A 22,373-nucleotide genomic window follows, 5' to 3' on the forward strand; every position below is an offset into this window, starting at 1 on the left:
CACATGCACAGGCAAGAACTCTCTCAAACAACAAACAAAAACCAAAATGAAACATGAACCAATAGGAGAATAATCAATTGAAACCAATCTAGACTTGGCACAAAAGTTAGAATTAGTTAACAAAAGAGGCTTTATAAATGTGTTCCACATGTTCTAAAAGGAGAGAAATAAAACATATAAAAAAGACTGAAATTATACTTCTAGAGATGAAAACGACAATGTGTGAGATGAAAAATACACGATGTATGTTGGCTAACTTGACAATAAATTATATTTTAAAAAAATTTTTAATAAAAAATTACAAAAAAAAAATCTTAGTGGAAATCAATATAAAGAAACAAAAGAAAGAAACACCAAAAGCTGGTTCTGAGCAAAATATTAAAATTGACAAACTTCTGAACAGAATGATCAAGAAAAAAGAGAGAAGACACAAATTATATCAGGAATGAGAGAGGTGTCACCACTTCAGATTCTACAAATATTTAAAAAATACTAGAACATTATGAACAACCTTGTTGATAAATGTGACACCTTACACAAAATGGACTCAGTCTTGAGAAGACTTTAATTACCAAAGCTCAGTCAGAAAGAGATAACTTGAATAGTCTTAATCTTAAAAATTGAGATTATAGTTTAAAATCTCCTCACAAAGAAATTCCAAGCCCAGATGGTTTCAATTCTTAATTCTTATCACACATTACACGAAAAATACACCAACTCTATATAGACTCTTCAAAAAAATTAAAAATGAAAAAATACCTCTCAACGAATTCCATGAGGCCAGCATTACCAAAAGCAGAGACTTTGTAAGAAAACATAACACTATCTCTCATGACCACAGACATAAAAATTCTAAACAAAATATTAGACACCCCACACCCCAAATCCAATAATACATTACAAGGATAATACATCATGATCAAGTAAGAAACTCAAGGCTGGTAATTCACCATATTAACAGCCTAAAAAAGGACCCTCAAGGGCCACAGAAAAACCATTTGAAAAATTCAACATCTATTCCTGTTAAAAACCGTCATCAAACCAGATACAAAAGAGAACTTCCTCAACCTGAGTAAGGGTATCTGAAAAAGGTGCAGCTAAAACCACACTTAATGGTGAAAGACTGAATGTTTTCCCCCTAAGATGAGTACAAGATAGGGATGTTCACTCTTACTATCTCTGTTAAACACTGTCCTAGAGGTTTCAGCCAGTACAATCAGGCAACAAAAATAAAATGTGTCCAGACTGGAAAAGGGGAGGTAACATTGTCTTTATTTGCAAACATAATGATCTATAGAGAAAATATATAATGGAATCTATAGAAAAGCTATAGAACTAAAGGTCAATTTAGGAAGATTACAGAAGATAAGATCAATAGACAAATATCCAATTCATTTCTATATATTAGCAAAAACAATAACAACCGAATTTAAAAAATACCATTTAGAATAATATTAAAAACATACAACAATGGAGATAAATCTGATAAAAGATCTAAAAAGACTGTTACACGGAAAACTATAAAATATTACTAAGAAAACTTAAAGTCCTAAACACATAAAATTTCCCTTGTTCAGAAGACTAAATATTAATATGCCCATTCTCCTCCAATTGATCATACACTTAACACAATCCCAATCAATATCCCAGCAGTCTTTGTTACATAAAGTGATAATAAGACTCACATTCTTAAGGAAATGTGAAGGACCTACAATAGGCAAAGACAACTCTGAAAAAGAAGAACAAAGTTGGAGGACTAACACTATCTGTTTCAGTAATTATTATAAAGCTACAGTAGTGAAGACAGTGTGGTTCTGGCACCTAGATAGACAAACAGATTATTGGAACAAGAGACCAGATATAAACCAATACATGCATAGGCAACTATTTTCAACAACTGCACTGACTATGCAGTAAGAAAAGAACAGCCTTTTCAAAAAATGGCACTAGAACAGGATATCCATATACAAAAAAGTGAACTTGGATCCATACTTTGTCCCACATGTAAAAACTAACTCAAAATGGACCACAGATCTAAATGGAGTACCTAAAACTATAAAACTTCTAGAAGAGAACACAGGAGAAAATTTTTGATACCTTGAGTTAGGCAAAGATTTAGATATAATACCAAAAACATAATCTATTAAAGAACAACTTGATAAACTGGAACTTAATCGATTAAAAACTTCTCTTCAAAAGACACCTCTTAAGAGAAGGAAAATACAAGCCACAGACTTGGAGGAAATCTTTGCAAATATATACCTCCAGAGGACTTACAGCCAGGATATATAAGGAATTCTCAAATCTCAATTAGAAAACCAATAATGGGGCATTTGGGAGACTCAGTAGGTTAAGCATCTGACTTGATTTTGGCTCAAGTCGAATAATCTCACAGTTCATAAGTTCGAGCCCCACACTGGGCTCCTCACTGACAGTGCAGAGCCTGCTTTGGATTTTCTCTCTCCCTCTCTCTCTGCTCTTCCCCCACTTATGAATGCTCTCTCTCTGAAAATAAACTTAAAAACAAAAACAAAAACAAAAACAAAACAGGGGCACCGACTTAGGCATCCGACTTCAGCTCAGGCCGTGATCTCACACTTCGTGAGTTCAAACCCTACATGGGGCCCTGTGCTGACAGCTCAGAGCCTGGAGCCTGCTTCAGATTCTGTGTCTTCCCCCCCCCCCCCTTCCCGCCCCTCCCCTGCTCTCGCTCTGTCTCTCTCTCTCTCCCTCAAAAATAAAAATTAAAAAAAAAATAATGCAATATAGACATGGGCAAAAGATCTGAAGAGCTTCTTCACCAAAAAAGATATTTGGATGATAAATAAGCACATGAAAAGATGCTCAATATCATTATTCACTGGGGAATAACTACTTTGGAAAACAAAGGAGGTTCTTAAACATACAGCTATCATATGATCCAGACATTCCACTCCTAAGTATTTACCCAAGAGAAGCTTTATTTGTAATAGCCAAAAACTGCCAACACCCCACAGTTTTATCAAAATATGATGGATAAACAAATCATGGTATATTCATACACTGGAATACTACCCAGCAATTAAAAGGAACAAACTATTGATATACATGAGAAGTTGGATGAATTTCAAAGGCACTGTGGTAAGTCACAGAAACCAATCTCAACATTATAGTCTCAAAACTATACATACTGTATGATTTCATTTACATGACATTCTCAGAAAGAGAAAACTATAGTGATGGAAAACACATCATTTGCCAGGGTTTAGAAGTGTGGACACAGGGTGTGACTATAATGGCAAAGCATGAGGGAGTTTTGAGGGTAATGCAACTGTTCTGCATCCTGATTGTGGTGGTAGTTACAGAAATCTATACATGTATTCATAGAATGACACACCACACACACACACACACACACACACACACACACAAAATTCAGTAAAACAAAAAATTGTTAAGGTAGCATGCATACTCCATATATACACAACACAGACATATCCCCTCCGTCCTTCTCTCCTTCTCTCCCTCCCTTCCCTTCTCTTTACTTCTCTTCTGCTTTCATTTTGCAGTGTATTCAGGTAATCCCTGAATATCAGACTCTAGAGACCTTCTTCATTCCGTTTTATAAGTACTAATAATAATCCACATGGGAATATAATATAATTTATTCAACCTCATATGGACATTTAGGCAGTTTCCAGTATTTTTCAATTAGAAATCATGTTATGAATAATTTTGTGCAAATGCATTTGTATATCAGAAGGATATCTTCAGAGTAGGTTCCTAGGACTGGGATTGCTAGGTCAAAATACTACACACATACGTAGTTATGTTGGATAACATGCCAAATTTCTTTCCATTAAGGCTGTACCTTTTTTGCATTTCCACCAGTAAAGTCGTACTTTTCCACAGGCTCACCAGAGGGGTTAAGGAGCTTTTAAACTTCTGCCAAACAGATAAGTGAGAAATGGTACCTTATGTATTTTTTCTTAGATGTTTGTCAATTTTTAAATAAGTGTTTTAAATAACAGCTTTATTGAGATATAATTCACATATTATGCAATTTCCCATTTAAAATACACAATGCATGCTTTTTAGTATATTCACAGAGTTGTTCAATCATCACCACTAATTCCTGACCATTTTCATCACCCCAAAAAAGAAACCCCACACCTTTTAGCAGTCACTCTATTCCTCCATCCTAGCCCTAAGCTTTCTGTCTCTACTAATCTACTTTCTGTTTCTAAGGATTTCTCTATTCTGCACATTTTCTTTTTTTTGTGGTTGTGCATGGTCTTTTGTGACTGACTTTGTTCGCTTAGTATGTTTTCAAGGTTCATTTGTATTTATAGCCTGCATCAGTACTTTATTCTCTTTTATGGCTGAATAATACTCCATTTTATTTATCCGTTCATCAGTTGATGAGACAGACATTTGAGTTATTTCCACTTTTGGGTTATTAAGAAAAATATTTCCATGGACATTTCTGTCCAAGTTTGTGTGTGCACATATGTTTTCATCTCTTTTGGGAATATACCCAGAATTGCTGGAACATAACTCTTTACTTAGCATTTTGAGGAACTGCCAGCCTATTTTCCAAAGAAATTGTACCATCTTATATTTTCAATAGCAACATATGACATTTTAATTTCTCCACATCTTCCCCAACACTTGTTATCATCTGTCATTTTTACTACAAGCATATTAGTAGGTGTGAAGTAGTATCTCATTTCGGTTTTGATTTGTATTTCCATGATGGCTAATGATACCGAGCATCTTTTCATGAGCTTATTGTTTGGAGAAATGCTTTCTCAGATCCTTTGTCCATCTTTTAATTGGGTTGTCTTTTTCTATTGAGTTGTTACGAGTTCTTTTTATGTTCCAGATACATGTCTCATGTATGTGATTTACAAAAATTTTCCCCCTGAGACATGTATGTCTCAGGCATGTGATTTACAAAAATTTTCCCCCATTCTGTGGGTTTTTTCACTTCTTTGACGTTGTCCTTTGAAACACAAAACTTCTGGGGCGCCTGGGTGGCGCAGTCGGTTAAGCCTCCGACTTCAGCCAGGTCACGATCTCGCGGTCCGTGAGTTCGAGCCCCGCGTCGGGCTCTGGGCTGATGGCTCAGAGCCTGGAGCCTGTTTCCGATTCTGTGTCTCCCTCTCTCTCTGCCCCTCCCCCGTTCATGCTCTGTCTCTCTCTGTCCCAAAAATAAATAAACATTGAAAAAAAAAATTAAAAAAAAAAAAAAAAAAAAGAAACACAAAACTTCTTCATTTGATGATGTCCAATTTATCTACTTTTTCTTTTGTTGTTTGTGCTTTTGGTGTCTTATCCACCAGGGCAACTCAAGCACAGACTCAATGTCTGTGGCAGGCTAAATAACAGCTTCTCAAGACGTCCACATCCTCATCCCCAAAATCTGTGAATGTTACTTTATACGGCAAAAGGCATTTTGTGGATGTGATTAAACTAAGGATTTGAGACAGGGGGGTCATCTTGGATTACCCAAATGAGTCCAATGTAATCACATCGGTCTTTATAAGAGGGAGGCAGATCAGAGGGTCAGAAGGCGATATGACAATGAAAGAGGGAAGCTGGAATGAATGAAGCAGGACAGTGGAGTAATATGAGCCAAGGAATGCAAGTGACCTCTAGAAGCCCACAAAGGTGAGAACACATTCTCCACCAAAGCATCTAGAAAGAACACAGACCTGCCAATATCTTGATTTTAGAATTCTGACCTTCAGAACTATAAGTGAATAAGTTTGCATTGTTTTAAGCCACTAAAGTTGTGGTAATTTGCTACAAAAGCAATAGGAAATTAATACACAGTTCAAGGTTTTATTTTTTTTTTAATTTTTTTTTCAATGTTTATTTATTTTTGGGACAGAGAGAGACAGAGCATGAACGGGGGAGGGGCAGAGAGAGAGGGAGACACAGAATCGGAAACAGGCTCCAGGCTCTGAGCCATCAGCCCAGAGCCCGACGCGGGGCTCGAACTCACGGACCGCGAGATCGTGACCTGGCTGAAGTCGGACGCTTAACCGACTGCGCCACCCAGGCGCCCCGGTTCAAGGTTTTAATTGGGGGCTGATCATATAAACACTCTCCACCTAGCACATTCTAGACTCGCTGAAGGAAAGCAGGTATATAGCATAAACCACATGGACTTCACATCCACTTATTTCCATTTATATAAGAAATTTCTATTCTATTCCACTTATCTATTTATACATCAATACCTTACTTTTTCCAAGTATATAATGGCTTTACAGTATATGTTTAATAACTGCCTGTGCTAATCACACCTCATAACTTTTCTTTTTCAGCATTTCCCCAGCATTCCTACATGTTTATTTTTCCATATGAACTTTAACATCAACTTTTCTAACTCTATAAAAAGTTGTGTTGGTATTTTTTAATTGCATCTGTGTTAAATTAATGTTAGCTTAGGGAGAACTGACATCTTTATGATGTTGAGTTCTCCTACCCAAGGGCAAGGAATGTCTTTCCACTGTTCGAATCTACTTCTCTGCCTTCAAGAATGTTTTAAAGTTTTCCTCAGATTCTGCACATTTCTTGTTATTCTTAAAACCACTTTTTGTTGGTGCTATTATTAATATTGATAGCTTTTGAAATATTTCAGGCACTGTAATTTCTGAAATATTTTAAAAGCTTTTAAAGGGTTTGGTAGAAAGAAAGAGAGAGAGAGATAGAGAGAGAGACAAATAAAGAAAGAAAGAAACAATGAATAAAAATACACACATTGGGGTGCCTGGGTGGCTCTGTCGGTTGGGCATCAAAGTCTTGATTTCACCTCAGATGGTCATGATCTCACAGTCATGAGATCCAGCCCCAAGTCAGGCTCTGCACCAGCAGTATGGAGCCTGCTGGGGACTTTCTCTCTCTCTCTCTCTGTCTGCCCCTTTCCCCCAGGCATGCACTCTTTCTCTCTCTCAAATTAAAAAAAAAAAAAAAAAAAATTATACATCAACTAGAGGGAACAAATGTGAATGTCTGTGGGAGTTAGCAGCCTAAGCTCAATGGGCATCCATGAACAGGTTTCTAGAGGGAAGAGAAACATGGGTTAATTGACCAAGAGAGTTGAGTGTAATGAGTTAAAATAATTGTTTCTGTAATTCAAACAGCCAAAATCAATAGCTTAAAGTAAAAAAAACAAACATAAAATTTGAACTGATAAAGTATAACATCTATCCCTAATAACTCTTAAGACTAAAACTCTTAAAAATATAAGAAATTTTCTATTATCAAGAACATCTAATTCCAACCAACTGCTACAATCATACTTCACAATGAAACACTGAAGGTATTTCCCTAATGAAGACCAAAAAAACATAAGTAGGCCCACTTCTTCACCACTCTTATTTAATAGTGTTCTAAAGCTCTAGACAATGCAATAATACATGCAAACATATATGTTAATATTACTGAATAACTACACTGTTATTCAATCATTTGGGGCCCACAAAAATGGCAATTCCATACAGTTCAACTTAATATGTGTGTGTGTGAAAGGAAAATAGAAAACATTAAAAATGATGTCAAGTTCCAAATTTTTCTAACATTTTAACACAATCCTAATCAAAAAGCAAATAGAAATTTTAAATTTTTTTCAAAATGATTTTACAGTTTGTAGAGAATGAAAATAAGATAGACCAGAAAATGCTTTTGGAATAACAGTAATTTAGGGGGAGGTAATAAACTGTCAAGCCAGCTAATAATAAAATGGACAAAATAAAATAAAATTATCAGTTAGGAAAAAAAATAGAAAATCAAGTAACTCATCCAAATATATAATAGAATTTGCATGAAGAGAAAATATTGTGTATAACTCATTAAGTGGTATGAAGGCAACTAACCATTTGAGAAAAATAGATTCCCTACCTGATAACAAAAGATTGATGACTTACAGATTTTCATTTAAAAATAGAATCAGAGAGAAAAAATATTGGTGAATACACTTTATGCATAGGGCTTCTTACACATGACAACTATAAAGGAAAGCATAAAGGAAAAGAGTGACAGATTTGGTCAATAAATTTTAAAATAATAATAATAAATATTAAAATATAGGGTGCCTAGGTGGCTCAGTCATTAAGCATGTGGCTTTGACTCAGGTCATGATCTCACAGTTCATGAGTCTGAGTCCAGCTTCTGGCGAGCTCAAGCCCTGCTTTGGATGAGCCCTGCTTCTCTCTTTCTGCCCCTCCTGGGATTCTCTCTCTGCCCTATGCTCACTTGTGCCCTCTCTCTTAAAAATAAAAAAAGAGGGGTGCCAGTGTGTTGGGCATCCAACTTCAGCTCAGGTTATGATCTCGTGGTTCATGGTTTTGAGCCCCACGTGGGGCTCTGTGCTGACAGCTCAGAGTCTGGAGCCTGTTTTGGATTCTGTGTCTCCCTCTCTCTCTGCCCCTCCCCAGCTGGTGCTCTGTCTCTATCTCAAAAGTAAATTAACATTAAAAAAAATTTCTTTAAAAAGAAAGAAAATTCAAATATAGAAAATTCAAATGCAAATGAAAACTTAGAAAAATGCAACTCTTAATCTTTAATTAAGTGTTCATTGAGTCACAAAGGAAAATCCAAATACCAATGGAAAAAGTGAAAAAAGACATGATTGAACAATACAAAAGTAATACAAATGAGCAAATCTATAATAGTATTCAACCTTACTAATTTTTTTTTAATGTGTCAAGCAATGTGCTAAGAGCTTTCCACCAACTCAGTAAACCTCTGCAACAACTCAATGACAAAAATGCTATCATTATCCCTACTCTATCTATGAACAGTGAAGCTTAGACACAAAGTGGTCAATCATACTTACCAAAGTCGCACAGCCAGAAGGCAGATGACAAGAGTCCAGAGCCACACTCAATCACCATTTCCACTTTTCAACTATTACCTCTTGGAGTCCTAGGCAAGGCCATGATTCTCACTCACTGACTTAGGTAACTCACAAGGCAGTTTTGGTATGTTCTTCCTACCCCAACTCCTTGCCATACTCAAAGAATAGTGGTTTCCAGAATTCTTTCCTTGCTGACACACATTTTGACTTTGGTACATATGTAGCATATCACCTAGAGTGGCCCAGGAATTTACCACCTAGAGCACTCTTCCTCTCTCTGAACTTGAGGTACTTGTTACACCTAACTGTATCACTCTAACAGTGATATGAAGCCATGGTTAAGAAACAGTAGCAATTTTTAAAAAATCAATTAAAACAATGTGACAACTTTTCTCACCAGATTGGTGAGGACTTAAAAGAAGAGTAATAGCCAATGAGGAAAAGCAGGCACCCTCACAAAGTATTGTTGAAATGTCAAATGATAAGTTTTCTTCAAAGGCAACGTAGCAATATCTTTTTTTTTGAATGGGGAGTGGGGGGGGGGAGGGAAGAGAGGGGGAAGGAAGAGAATTGGGGAGGGCACAGAAACCTAGAAAACTGATGACTGATGTTGGTTCTTTGTACTTGATAGATTACAGAAAATTTTCTCCATTTACTCATTTGTATCTTATAATTTGTTTCAACATGCATTTTTTGTGAAATTGAAGAAAAGTTTTCCAAACTGACCTCCAGACTGTATGCACAGGAAGAATTATTGTATATTATATTGTCCCATTTCAGTGGAGATCTAATATTGTGTATTATACTATCACAAGCAAGCCCACACCCCATACCCCGTACCCCGCTCCCACCAAGGAGCAGTGACAGCCACAGAGGAACTGTAACCAAAAACAGATCTGAAGGGTGAGGGAAGAAGGACTAGCACCCCACATAGGGTTAATGTGAAGATTAAATGAGATGAGGCATGCAAAGCAATTAACAGTGCTGGATACAAAGAAAGTGCTTGATAAACATTAGCTGTTGTCATTAAGTAATTACAACCATTATCAATTACAGGCAATAACTGCTTACATAATATATTCCTGAAATGGTGAGATGTCAAACTTGGATAAACACTATCATTTCATAAATACCTTTTCTTCACTCCAGTTCATTTTTAATTGGTTATGGTTCACTGCCTCTCCTACCAAGACAGGACTGAATGTATTGAAGCACTTAAAATGATAGGTGCAGGAAGAACATGATCCAGACCTCAACCTCCAAAAGCTCAAGATCCTATACAAACACAAATAAACCCAAATGCAGTTGGGAAGAAACTGACAATACTCAGAAATTTTCCTATCTACAAGAATCTCTAGGATCTTAATAAAATTCAATCTAATTCCAGCCTGCTGCTTCTTTCTTACATCTTCCTCTCTTCAACTTGAGTCTCAGTTACCTTTTTTCACACCCAGCTATAACCAAGAGAAGCCCCAAGTATGGTGAGATAAACCTCTAAATATGAAATAACTCCCCTACATATGAAAGATAACTACTGCTGCACTAGTTCGGGAAAGACAAATTGCCTGTTGGTAGTGCTAACCACTACTTCATTCCCTACTTGCAAACCAAGAAGCAATACTTCAGATGAGTCCGTGCCACCAATTCACACACGCATTTTTTAAAATGATCCAGTTTGAACAGCACACTGCCCTCTCTTATGCATTGCTCTACCAAATAACTTTTAGAATGATAAACTTTATTTATAGAGCGCTTTGAGATAGGGTTTAAGCTCTAGACAGCACCCTTCTACTATAAATTCCCTAGAAAATTCTGTCTCCAATTTAATCATTCCCTGCCACCCACCCCCCACCCCCACCAAAAAAAAGAAAAAAAAGGAGTCCAAGTAGGGCCATTGCCATACCATGAATACAAACTGCTAATTAATTTGTATCAGTCGAGCTGGCTTAGACTATTTCTCAAACTTTACTGCTGAGATAGTTTTTTACTATCATGTTTTGATGCAAATGTTATACTATAACTATATAGAAAAAAATTAGTTTTTAAGAACCAAAGTTAGACTGTCATATGATTTTGCAATCATAACTGATTCAGAAAATAGTCACAGTTTGTTAGAACTTAAAAGGACTTAAAATGCATTTCAATTTATACATAAGTAACCTAAGGAAACACTTTAAGCATGTACAATTCTTTGTTTCAAATACAGAACATGTTTCTTTTCTCCAAAACTACATGTTCACAATGCTTAGTCATGTATGAATTGAAATAATTTGTTCAAAAATGCAGGTCTGATTTATAGCAGCATCAATAATAATATATCTAAGAATAAATATAATAACCAAGGAGCAGAAAGACTTACTTACACACATTGAAAATACAAAAACACTGCTGAAATTAAAGACAACACAAATAAATGGAATGACATCCTGTGTTCATGAAGTGTTAGACTTAATACTGTTAAGATGTTCACCCTCCCCAAAACAACCTACAGATTCAATATAATCCCTATTAAAACCATAACAGCACTTTTTACATAAACAGAAAAAAAAATCCTAAAATCCATATGGAATTTCAAGGGACCCCAAACAGCCAAACCAAACTTGAAAGAGAAAAAAGCTTAAGGACTTGCACTTCCCAATTTCAAAACTTATAACAAAGCTACAGTAACTGGAACAGTGTGGTAACTGCCTAAAAAGACAAACAGAATAGAGAACTCATTGGGCGCCTTGGTGGCTCTGTCGGTTAAGCATCTGACTTTGGCTCAGGTCATGATCTCACAGTTCATGGATTCAAGCCCCACATCAGGCTCTGTGCTGACAGCTCAGGGCCTGGAGCCTGCAGCCTGCTTCAGATTCTGTATCTCCCTCTCTCTCTGCCCCTCCCCTACTCATGCTTTGTCTCTCTCGCTCTCAAAAATAAACATTAAAAAAAAAAAAAAAGGAATAGAGAACTCAGAAATAAATTCTCATATATATGGTCAAATGACCCTCACATAAAGGTTCCAAGACGACTCAACGAGGAAAGGATGTCTCTTCAACAAATGGTGCTGGGAAAATGCGGTATTTGCATGCAAAAGAATGAATTTGGACACTTACCTTACATCTTACAAAAATTAACTCTAAATTGACTGAAGAACAAAATGTAAGACCCCAAACTGTAAAATTCCTAGAGGAAACAGGGGGAAAGCTCCATGACATCGGATTGGACAATGTTTTCTCGTACGGCATGAAAAGCACAGGCAACAAAAGCAAAAATAGACAAATGGGACTACATCAGACTTTAAAACTTATGTGCATCAAAGGTTACACTCATAAGAGTAAAAAGGCAACCTATGGAATGGGGAAAAATATTTACAAATCATCTATCTGATGAGGAGCTGTTACCCAGAATATATAAAGAACTCCTACAACTCAACAATAAAAAAAATAACCCAATATAAAAATGGGCAACGAACCTGAATAGATATTTCTCAAAAAACAAAAAACAAAGATACAAATGGTCAACAAGCATATGAAAAGATGCTCAATTAATATCACTTACAAAAATGCAAATCAAAACAAGATATAACCCTACATTCACTAGGATGGCCACTATAAACAAACAAACAAACAAACACAGAAGATAACAAGTATTAATTAGTGAGGATGGGGAGAAACTGAACCTTTGTGCACTGTTGGTAGAATTGTAAAATGGTGCAGCTACTATGGAAAACAGTATGGTAGTGGTTTAAAAAATTAAAAATAGAACTACCATATGATCCAATAATCCCACATATGGGTATATAACCCAAAAGAATTAAATGCAGGATCTCAGAGACATTTGCACACCTATGTTCATAGCAGAATCACTTACAACAGCCAAAAGTGAAAGCAATCCAAATGTCCATTGATGGGTAAATGGATAAATAAAATAGATAAATGGTACATAAATACAACAGAATATTCTTGAGCCTTAAAAAGGAAAGAAATCTTGTCACATGCTCCAATATAATGAACCTTGAGGACATTATGCTAAGTGAAATAAGCCAGCCACAAAAAGACAAATCTTGCATGATTCCACTTAAATGAGGCATCTAAAGTAGTCAAACTCATAAAAACAGAAAGTAGGATGGTGAGGTTGGAGCAGCAGAGAGAGAATTGGGGAGCTGCTATTCAATGGATAGAGTTTCAGTTATGCAAGATGAAAAAGCTCTGGAAATCTGTTCCACAGCAATGTGAATATACTTCATACTACTGAACTGTACTCTTAAAATGGTTAAGATGGTAAATTTCATGTCACGTGTTTTTTTTTACAATTATAGAGAAACAAACAAGGCAGGTTTGACACTCTACCATGACAGGCATGTCAAGGATCCTCTTAGACAGTAGGGATTTTTCAGACTTTTGCCATAAGTGCTATATGCAACAAGATGAATCATGCAAAGAGTTAGGGCTTTCTAAAAATCTTTCTAAGGCAATCACACAGGAATGAAAAACTGATCTAGTATGGCAAATTAAACTAAGGACCACCTAATCCAAAAATGCCTTCATAAGAACAAAGCCCCACAAATGAACTTCTGGAGCTCCTGGACCTCTAATAGAAATCTCAAAGAGATTTTTCCACTGTCAAAAGCTGATGTCACCACCAGCCTCTGGATTATCTCCAGTTCCTTTTAATCAGGGCCAGTTTCTGAGAATATTCCACATATCTAGACTAACTTGTCACACTAATCTAAAACTAAGGAATGTTCACAGAATTCAAGTTAGTCTAAATCTTAATCCAAGAATATATCAGAACCTAAGAACAGGGTCAGTAGCTTTCAATACCAAATATCTGTTCCCCAGATCACACATTCATGGATCTCCTCAATTTCTTTTTCAGAATGTACATGATCCAGAATGGCCTAATATTAAGATCATTTTAATGGTTATCAAGTCAATAGTGGGGCACCTGGGTGGCTAAGTCAGTTAAAGAATCCGACTACGGCTCAGGTCATGATCTCACAGCTCATGAGTTCAAGCCCCACATCAGGCTCTCTCTGCTGTCAGTGCAGAGCCTGCTTTGGATCCTCTGTCCTCCTCTCTCTCTGTGGCTCCCCCACTTGCACTCACTCTCAAAAATAAATGAACGTTAAAAAAAAAAGTTAATGGTAAGTGATATGGATATGTATTTACAGCTATAAAAAAAAGTGCACTTCACTGGAATATTTAATACATTGCTTCTGCACAAACTGGCAGTTCTGCTCTTTCTCCAGTTGGTGTACAACAAAATCTACTACATTAAGAACTCATCCAGGAATATACAGCTTGGTCTAGGAACAGATGGCTTGGGATGGAATCCTGGCTCAACTACCTACCAACTTTTTTACCTTCAGAATACTAAATTTCTCTGTACCTGTTTCATGATCTATAAACGGGTATATGAGAATCTGAAATCTTAAAATCCAAAAGTTACGAAAGTGTGGTTTACATAAGTGTCTATCACTCGGTTACAATGGAAAGCAACATGTAGGGAAGAAAAAAGTGGTGTCACCCTATGTCTTATTACAGCAGAATTCCTAGTGAGACCAGCAACCGAGTCAGAGCTTTACGTGTACTCTTGACTCTCAGCCCAGATCTCAGGTACTGGGGGAAGATAAGGTCATTTTAGACAAACCTTCATTTAAAACTGAATGCCTACTATGTACATAATGCTGCTATTGACAGAGGTTCAGAAATTCCAGTCTGGGTGAAGAAATGTCCCCCATAAAATAATTAAAGTAGCTAAATGTGTCAAAATGAATGACAGATGAGTAACAGACAATGCAAACAGAAATGGAGAAAGTGGAGAGGGGAGAGCCTACTGCAGTGCCACCAGGCGGGAGGCTGTTGGGAGAGTCGCCCAAGAAAGTAAACACACATTGACACCACTTGCTAAGGGGTCAAAAATGAGACCAATGTGGCAGAGAGAATAATCAAAGCATTAATAAAAACTGGGAAACCAGAGGCGGTGCGAGGTAATTCTGCCCTGGACATGTGCAGTGTGTGCTGGTGGCTGGACACACATAAGAAAGAAGACAGTGGGCGGCTGGAGAGCAGTGACTGACAACTAAGGCAGGATGACAACCAAGAGGCACAAAATCATAGAAACGGAGAAAAGTTCCAAGAAGCAGCTATCAACAGTGTCTGATGCTGCTTAAAACAGACAGTGAAGAAAAATTCAGCCAGAGAAGAAAGGCCTCTGTCTGCCAAGGCCAGTCAGAAAGCTCAAGCCACATGCAGGATGAAAAAGAATTTCTAAAATATCAAGCACTCAGTAATGATTTAATTTTTCCCCAAGAGTAGGCTGGCTTATTACTACTCCGGATGATAACCAATTAGATGATTTTACATCTACTTCCAAAGCTGATCTTTTTGGCAAGTGTCTATGAGGACCCACTGAAAGGATTATAAAGAAAAAGAAAATAGTCATTAACAAGAGAAAGAGAGGGCACACTTTTTCCAACTACAGGATTCCAAAGCTTCTGGCAGTAGCAAACAGCTTTTAGTAAAAATAAGCCAGCAAAAGTTTATTAGTGAAGTAGTATTAACAAAATAATATTCATTTACTAGGCTCTAAGTGAAAGAGTAGCCACTCCACCACCATACAAAGGATTAAAATACCTCACTCTTAAGAAAATCACTTCTAAAAATATTTTTACATTATAAAGTAATAATTTGATTAGAAAAAGTAAATACTACTCCTGATCAATTCTGCCTTCCTAAGACAAATCTAATGATTATGTGTAATCTCTTCTGGCCTTTATTCCTAAGTACAGCATTTTGTTCATATGCTTTGTATATAAAACACTTTTGTACCCTCCTCCTGCATCTGTCACAAATACAACTTAAAACAAAAATTTCTGCACAAAACTAATGTATCCTGCAAACAAATTTAAAAGTCCTAATAAACACTATCAAACTTCGCCTTGCCATTAATAGCCAATTTATGAAAATACATGTGACACTGAAATTTAATTTGCCACAGACTAAAACAATCATATTCCTATAAATCTATTCAAGTTTATATTTACTAGCTACACGAGATGTAGCTTTTTATTTACAATGAATTAAAAGACAACCATGCCTTCCAAAGATCCATTTCACAATGAAACTGTATTAGCTAATAGATGATTTTTTTTTTCAAAAAGCTCTTATTTGCTGGTCACATTGGGCCAATTTTTTTTTTTTAAGTCTTTATTTACTTATTTTGAGAGAGAAAGAGAGAGAGCGAGCACAGGGGAGAGGCAGAGAGCGAGGGAGAGAGAGAATCCCAAGCAGGCTCTGTGCTGTCAGTGCAGAGTCTGATGCAGGGCTCGAACCCACAAACCGTGTGATCATGACTTGAGCCAAAGTCGGATGCTTAACGGACTGATCACCCAGGTGCCCCACAATGGGCAGATTTATAAATCGAATACTACTAAAAATTATATGTTTAACATATGTACACATATTTTCACTATATATTTTTATTACATTTTCACTACGCGCATCTATTTCCACTGTTCTCAATATCTAGATCTTAGCTTCAAGAAAAATCCTGACACCAATCCAGGGTAAGTGAATTATTTGTAGTAATTATAGTAGCTTCTACCTCTCCCAACTCTTTCAAAATCCTTACAAACTATAGACCACAGCCAAAACATTCTCAAAGGTCCCTTTTTTCTGAAATAACAACATACTACCATTGAGCCGTAAAAATGGCTGTTAAGATATAGGAATGTTAAGACATCTAGGATGTTAAGACAAGGAAATGGCTCATGCTTCTGACATAAGAAAATTAACATCTAGTCCAAACATAAAAAAAAACTGCATTAGGTAACGCAATTAGCTGTTTCCACTGTTTTTCTTCATCAATGAGTTTTATTTTGTTTTGAAGATGTTCTAGTGAAATTCTGCTGCAATGGAGGAAAAATATACCAAATACAAAGTACTCAGAGAACCATCATTAATATTGCAGGGAAATCTTAACTTTGAAAAATTACTAGTTTATACTACTAAAATAAACACAAAAAATCCTCAGGGTATAAACTGACAAACTGAACTCAGCCACCTCCAGAAATGTGCCCAGGTTTCCTGAAAAAACTCAACAGCACATTCTGGGGGGCAAATGGTGTATTTGTGCCCCATCAGATGCTAAACTCATGGTATCACTCACAATCATTTAAGAAAATCAATCCCATTTCTTCTACTTACTCAAACAAAAACAATACCAAAGTTTGATCAGGAAGAAGGCTGAAAGCATAGGCCATTTTTGGAGCAACCTTTGCAAAATGTTTTATTAGAACCAGATTTTATCTATGATGGGCAGAGGCTTGTGTTCTGTATTAGTGTAATTACCAGCAATAGCTTGACTAGCTAGTTTGTACATACAAACGGTTCATACAGACACAACATGGGCCACAAAAGATGTCTGATTCTGCCAGGACCACTGACAGATTCAACCACGTCTTTTCATACCTTACACCCTGGCAAGTAATTTTTCTCACGTGAGCCCTACATTCATGAGTAGAGAGGTACACTAAAACTTATAAACAAATAGGAAATTAGCAAATATAATTTAGGCTGACATTTCTCAAACAAGGGAGTTGTTAACTATACACAGAAAATTAGCATATATAAGGCTGTTGGGGTAAAAAAAAAAAAAAAAGCAGCAGAAAGATAACCTTAATGTTTTACAAGACTCAATCATTATTTTAGTTCCCCGTGCTAATGGCTCATGAAGATAGTCATTCACTCAAACTAGTGTTAAATCCCTACTGTGTGCCTGGCAGTGTACAAGGTAAGAAAAAGAACAGAAAATGAAGGCCACAATACCTGCCAGGGACTACTTGAAATAAAAGGAGACATGCCCATTAAATTGCTATACTGTTTTAGCTTTACTGGACACAAACCACAGGCCAGCCCGTGCTGGACACTGTAGGCACACAATAGTAACAATCATCTAACTGCAGATCTGTAACCAATCAATGAACTATGACAATACCAGGCCTGACTAGTCCTAAAGCAGCAACATTTCATTCTGGAAATAATCTTGCCTCTGTCGATTAATTCTTTCAACAGATGGCAATTCTCTGAATAATTTCCACCTATGTGAACCCAGACTAAGGTTGCTTTTTTTTTTTTTTTTTTTTTAATTTTTTTTCAACGTTTATTTATTTTTGGGACAGAGAGAGACAGAGCATGAACGGGCAAGGGGCAGAGAGAGAGGGAGACACAGAATCGGAAACAGGCTCCAGGCTCTGAGCCATCAGCCCAGAGCCCGACGCGGGGCTCGAACTCACGGACCGCGAGATCGTGACCTGGCTGAAGTCGGACGCCCAACCGACTGCGCCACCCAGGCGCCCCCAGACTAAGGTTGCTTAAAGAGTTAAATGAGAGAATGTAATGTTTTGAACAAAAATTGAAAAAGAGTAAACAGAGGCACATTTGCACTTCAACATTAATTTGGTTTGCATTTAGCCATTGCCTTCAAAAATGATAAAAAAGCAAGTGACTTTAGTCATAAAGCAGAATATCAACCCGAAAGTTACTGTGGCAAGACATTATTTTCTAGTAGTGGCAGTTTAGTGGGAAACGGAAGCTAAACAGGTTTTGCTTAGCTTTTTAAAAACCATTCACTTTTAGTGATTTCTTTGTGAAAGCTGTGACCACCCATTTCCTTAGGCTCAAAAACAGGTAGTCCCAACACAACTACAGATTTGGTACAGTCTTCAATACTAACAAGTTTTTCTTAAGTAGGTGTCATTTCTTAACTAAATTATAAAGGCTTGCAAACTAGAAACGACATCTGCTTTTAAAATCTTTCACGTTAAAGATGACACCCGATCTTAAATTAAAAATGTAAACAGACTTCCAATACCTTAACTAGAGAACTAAACGGAACTGTATTATGGATATAGAATTGCTAGCTAAACAATCTACTGCAAAGTGATAAAGGAAAGGGAAGATGAAGAAACAAGATTCCTCACCAAGAAATGTTTGAACAAATTCAAAGTAAAATTCTGTAAGCTATGTTTTGAAGCCTTTCCACCAGTCTTGCTATTTTTACTACCACATTTAAAAGTGAGCTCTGTGTGCACGCCGTTATTAAAACCGCAACCAAAGGGGGGAAAGTGTCCTAAAATTTGCCCATTAACAGCAATCAAAACTACAAATATGCCCCTCCTACATAGTGAGCCAAGTGGCAAGAAGATATGAGAACTCAGGAAGTTTTGAAATGGCAGTGACAGGAGTCAACAGGGAAGGCAAGGGGAAAGAATCACGGAGAACAAGAGCAACTCCGTGCTGCCAACGCCACGAGTTGGCATCCGAACTGCAAGTTCCCGGCTCGGGACGGGACTCGAACGGGCAACTTCGCGCCGGACGGAGCTGCGCGCTCGGCCGCCCTCCGAGCCCCGAGCCGCAGCCCTTCGTCCCCGTTCGTAGTCCCGCTGCCGCGTCCGCGAAGGCGCGCTGACAGCCGCGGGGCCGGGCCTGGGAGATGCCGGCCGGCTGACACCCACCTTCCTTCTCGGCCCGCGCCGCGGCCACTACGAGGGTCATCACCAGGTGCAGCGCTCCCAGTAGGCCGGCGGCCCCGCTCCGCGGGCCCCCGCCGCGGCTGGCCGCGGGCTCCACACCGGCCCCTGCGGACGTGGAGGCGGCGGTGACTCCTGCTGCTCCTCCTCCAGCCCGCTTCCCCATCCCTGCCGGCCGGGGGCCGCCGCGCTCGAGGTCCGGCGCGGCCCTTCTCGGCGAGGCGGCAGCGGCACGGGAGCCGTGGTCCGGGCTCTGACCGCGGCGCCGGGGGCGAGAGTGGTTCCGGGCCCAGGGCTCGGGCTCCGGGCGTGGGTCTGGGTCCGTACGTGCGTGTGAGCGAGAGTGTCAGTCACGGCCTCGGCCTCAGCATCGCCTACGAAGAGTCGAAGCGGAGAGGCCGCGGGTCAAGCACGGCGGGCGGCCATACTGGAAACGGGCACGGGCCGCGGGCTCTGGGCGCTGGCCTGCGAGGGGCGGGGCGCGGCCCTGGGCACCGCCCCCGCCGTGCCGTCAGCTGAGGGGCCAGCCGGTCAGTCTGCCCCGGAGTCCGTGAGTCTTAATTTCTCGTCCGGCTCTTGGCGACCCAAGGCTTCACTAGCCGGACAGGACGCGGGCAGTACAACTCCAACCTGTCACTTCTGCCCCGCGGAAGAGGAGAAGGGGGAGGGAAGAAGGACCAGGCCCCGTCGCCAGGACTTATGATGGCGGTTCACGCTTCGTGGAGGCAGTGACGGCAATCACGTGGAGACGAGGGGGCCTAGTCGCGCAGCCGCCCTGGGGCGTGGGCGGGGCTGAGAGGGACTGCGGGGCGCCTGGGGAGGCTTGCCCGCCGCTCCCACGCGGGAACAAACCTCTTGCATCTCTAGTGCTGCAATGCTAGAGCCTACCAGAGGACTGACTGCGCATCCAGACCTCGAGGCCCCGTGCGGAAAATCCATTCCAGTGACTCCTTCTGGTCCCGCCTATGCCTCTCGGCCTGACAATACTCTGGGCCTGATTCAGTTCCTGGTGGCGCTTCCTTGAGATCTGGGACTTGCTCCATTCATCTTTGTATCCTCAAGTCACGGTACCCAGAAGCGCTTAATGGAATCCTCTTGCCCTTGGAATTGTGCCTACTTTGCTGCAGGAAAACCCTTTGCTTTGTGTATATAAAGCAGCAGTGACCCTGGAGGGAGAGGGCAGGTTGTTCTTTAGAAAAGTGCCCGATGGCCATACTGGCTTTCTCCGTCTGGGAATAATTCTTAAGACGTTTTATACACATAGTTCCTTCAAAGCCCAAATCAAAAGCCTTCTTTAGTCTCCTTCAGGAAGGCTTCTCATGCCTCTTAACACCTTAGGTCGAGGTTCTTGGTGGGCATGGCTATACTCTTCAAAATTTAAGGTCCATGAGAGTCCCTCTTCTTAATAACTTCCCCTACCTCCTAACTTAGTAACTATTTTAATAACTTTCCTTAATTCCACAGCCATTTGCTTATGCTTAGCAGTATTGGTTGGGTGAATCAATGGATTTTTAAGGCCACATAAGGTCTCCACCTCAATACGTCTGAGAACAAACTATAAAGGAAAATAAGATCAGACTTGGAAAAGGAACTCAGAGTGCCACCCTATGCTGTAGTCTTCTTTATCAAGCAAGCACTTAAGTTTATTTGTAAATTAATACATTTTTTATAGTCTTACCCTGATGATTTTGAAAAGCAATTTTGTTTTCCTGAGCATTAGTGTTAAAATTGAGAAATCAAACTTTGTTCGTGATGTAATGTAGTAGGACTTGTTATAATCTCTTAAGTTGGATTTTCTGTATTTATATATGTAAGAAAAGATTTCCGGAAGGCTTTTAACTCACAGAAGAAATCAAACCCAAGGATAAGTAACTGAGTGCCTTAAATGGGTCAAAGCTTACCTTCCAATGTGCAGTACAAAGAGTTGGCAACCCTTCCCCCATTACCAGGTTCAGGGCAGGCAAGCCTCTCCAGCTATGAAATGCTCAGGTTCTCTTACACAGGAATCAACCACATCCTCTGATTAGCCTGAGGCTCAAGAGCCGCATGGGAAATAACTTGCATATGTCTGTAATTGGAGCTTAGACATATACCAGGCATGTTTGATCAGAGGCCAATTTCCCATGAAGCTAATGAAGCTTAAGTTTTAGGGCTCCACTCTTGCACAAGTTCCTTCCAAGGCCTTCCACCTAACTGTGTATTTATAAGTTTTAATCTTGTTCTTAACGGGCACCTGCCCCTCTCCAATAGTGTTGTAAGCTTTTAAGGCTCACTATACCTGAACCTCCCCTATACCTGATGGACATTAGGAGCCAGAGGGGTGATAATGGAAGTTCATTTCACAGAAAGGGCAAGGACACTTCTGGGAGAACAATAATAAGAAAGACTTACTAGACAGCATGGTAAACTTTGTTGAGCACCCAGGGTTAAGCCACCATCACCTCATTATCCCCTCTCCCACAACACTCATGTGTCTTGGGAAGGAGAAAACTATGAGGTAAAACAGAAGAAACTATCACCAAGGACTCTTCTGAAGTTCTTGATTAGCTCCAGACCTTCCTTCTCCCCTTGAGAAATTAGAGAGACCTGGGCATTTGGCAGGCCAGTGTTTATCAAGGTGCCACCCCCAGACCAGCAGCATCTGCATCACCTGGGAACTTGAGGTCCAGCAATCTGTCTCAACAAGCCAGCTGAGTGATTCTGGTACATGTTCAAGTTTGAAAACTGTTGCCCTAAATTGATATAAGCCAGGAACTACAGGTTGTTGGGACTCCTCATCTTCTACTTGCTTTGCTCTCTAGCCAGATTAGTGAACTACTATTGGAAGCAGAGTTAAAAGGGACTCAGATAAATTTGGGCTTAAATCCCAGCCTTGCCTTTATTAGCTATATGATGATAGGCAAATTATGCAACTTTTCTGGCCTCACTTTCCTTATATGTAAAATGATACCTAATAAATTTGGGGAGATTGAGCAAGATTTTTCTGTAAACATATATAATATGTCTGGC

The 22,373-nt window shown here is 39.1% G+C and overlaps 1 protein-coding gene across 1 annotated transcript in view; it reads right to left on the reverse strand.

The window, feature by feature from the left end:
• The window catches only part of TMEM131 (transmembrane protein 131), a 242,518-nt gene extending 222,504 nt beyond the window's left edge, over window positions 1-20,014 (reverse strand). The window contains exon 1 of the mRNA XM_040453962.1: window positions 19,350-20,014. Within this exon, the coding sequence (XP_040309896.1) occupies window positions 19,350-19,530 (181 nt within the window). The 5' untranslated portion in view covers window positions 19,531-20,014. The remainder of the gene's footprint in view (window positions 1-19,349) is intronic.
• Window positions 20,015-22,373: the final 2,359 nt, after the last annotated feature.

The sequence above is a fragment of the Herpailurus yagouaroundi genome, unplaced genomic scaffold, assembly GCF_014898765.1.
Source record: "Herpailurus yagouaroundi ecotype Mexico unplaced genomic scaffold, PumYag 210, whole genome shotgun sequence".
Lineage (NCBI taxonomy): Eukaryota > Metazoa > Chordata > Mammalia > Carnivora > Felidae > Herpailurus > Herpailurus yagouaroundi.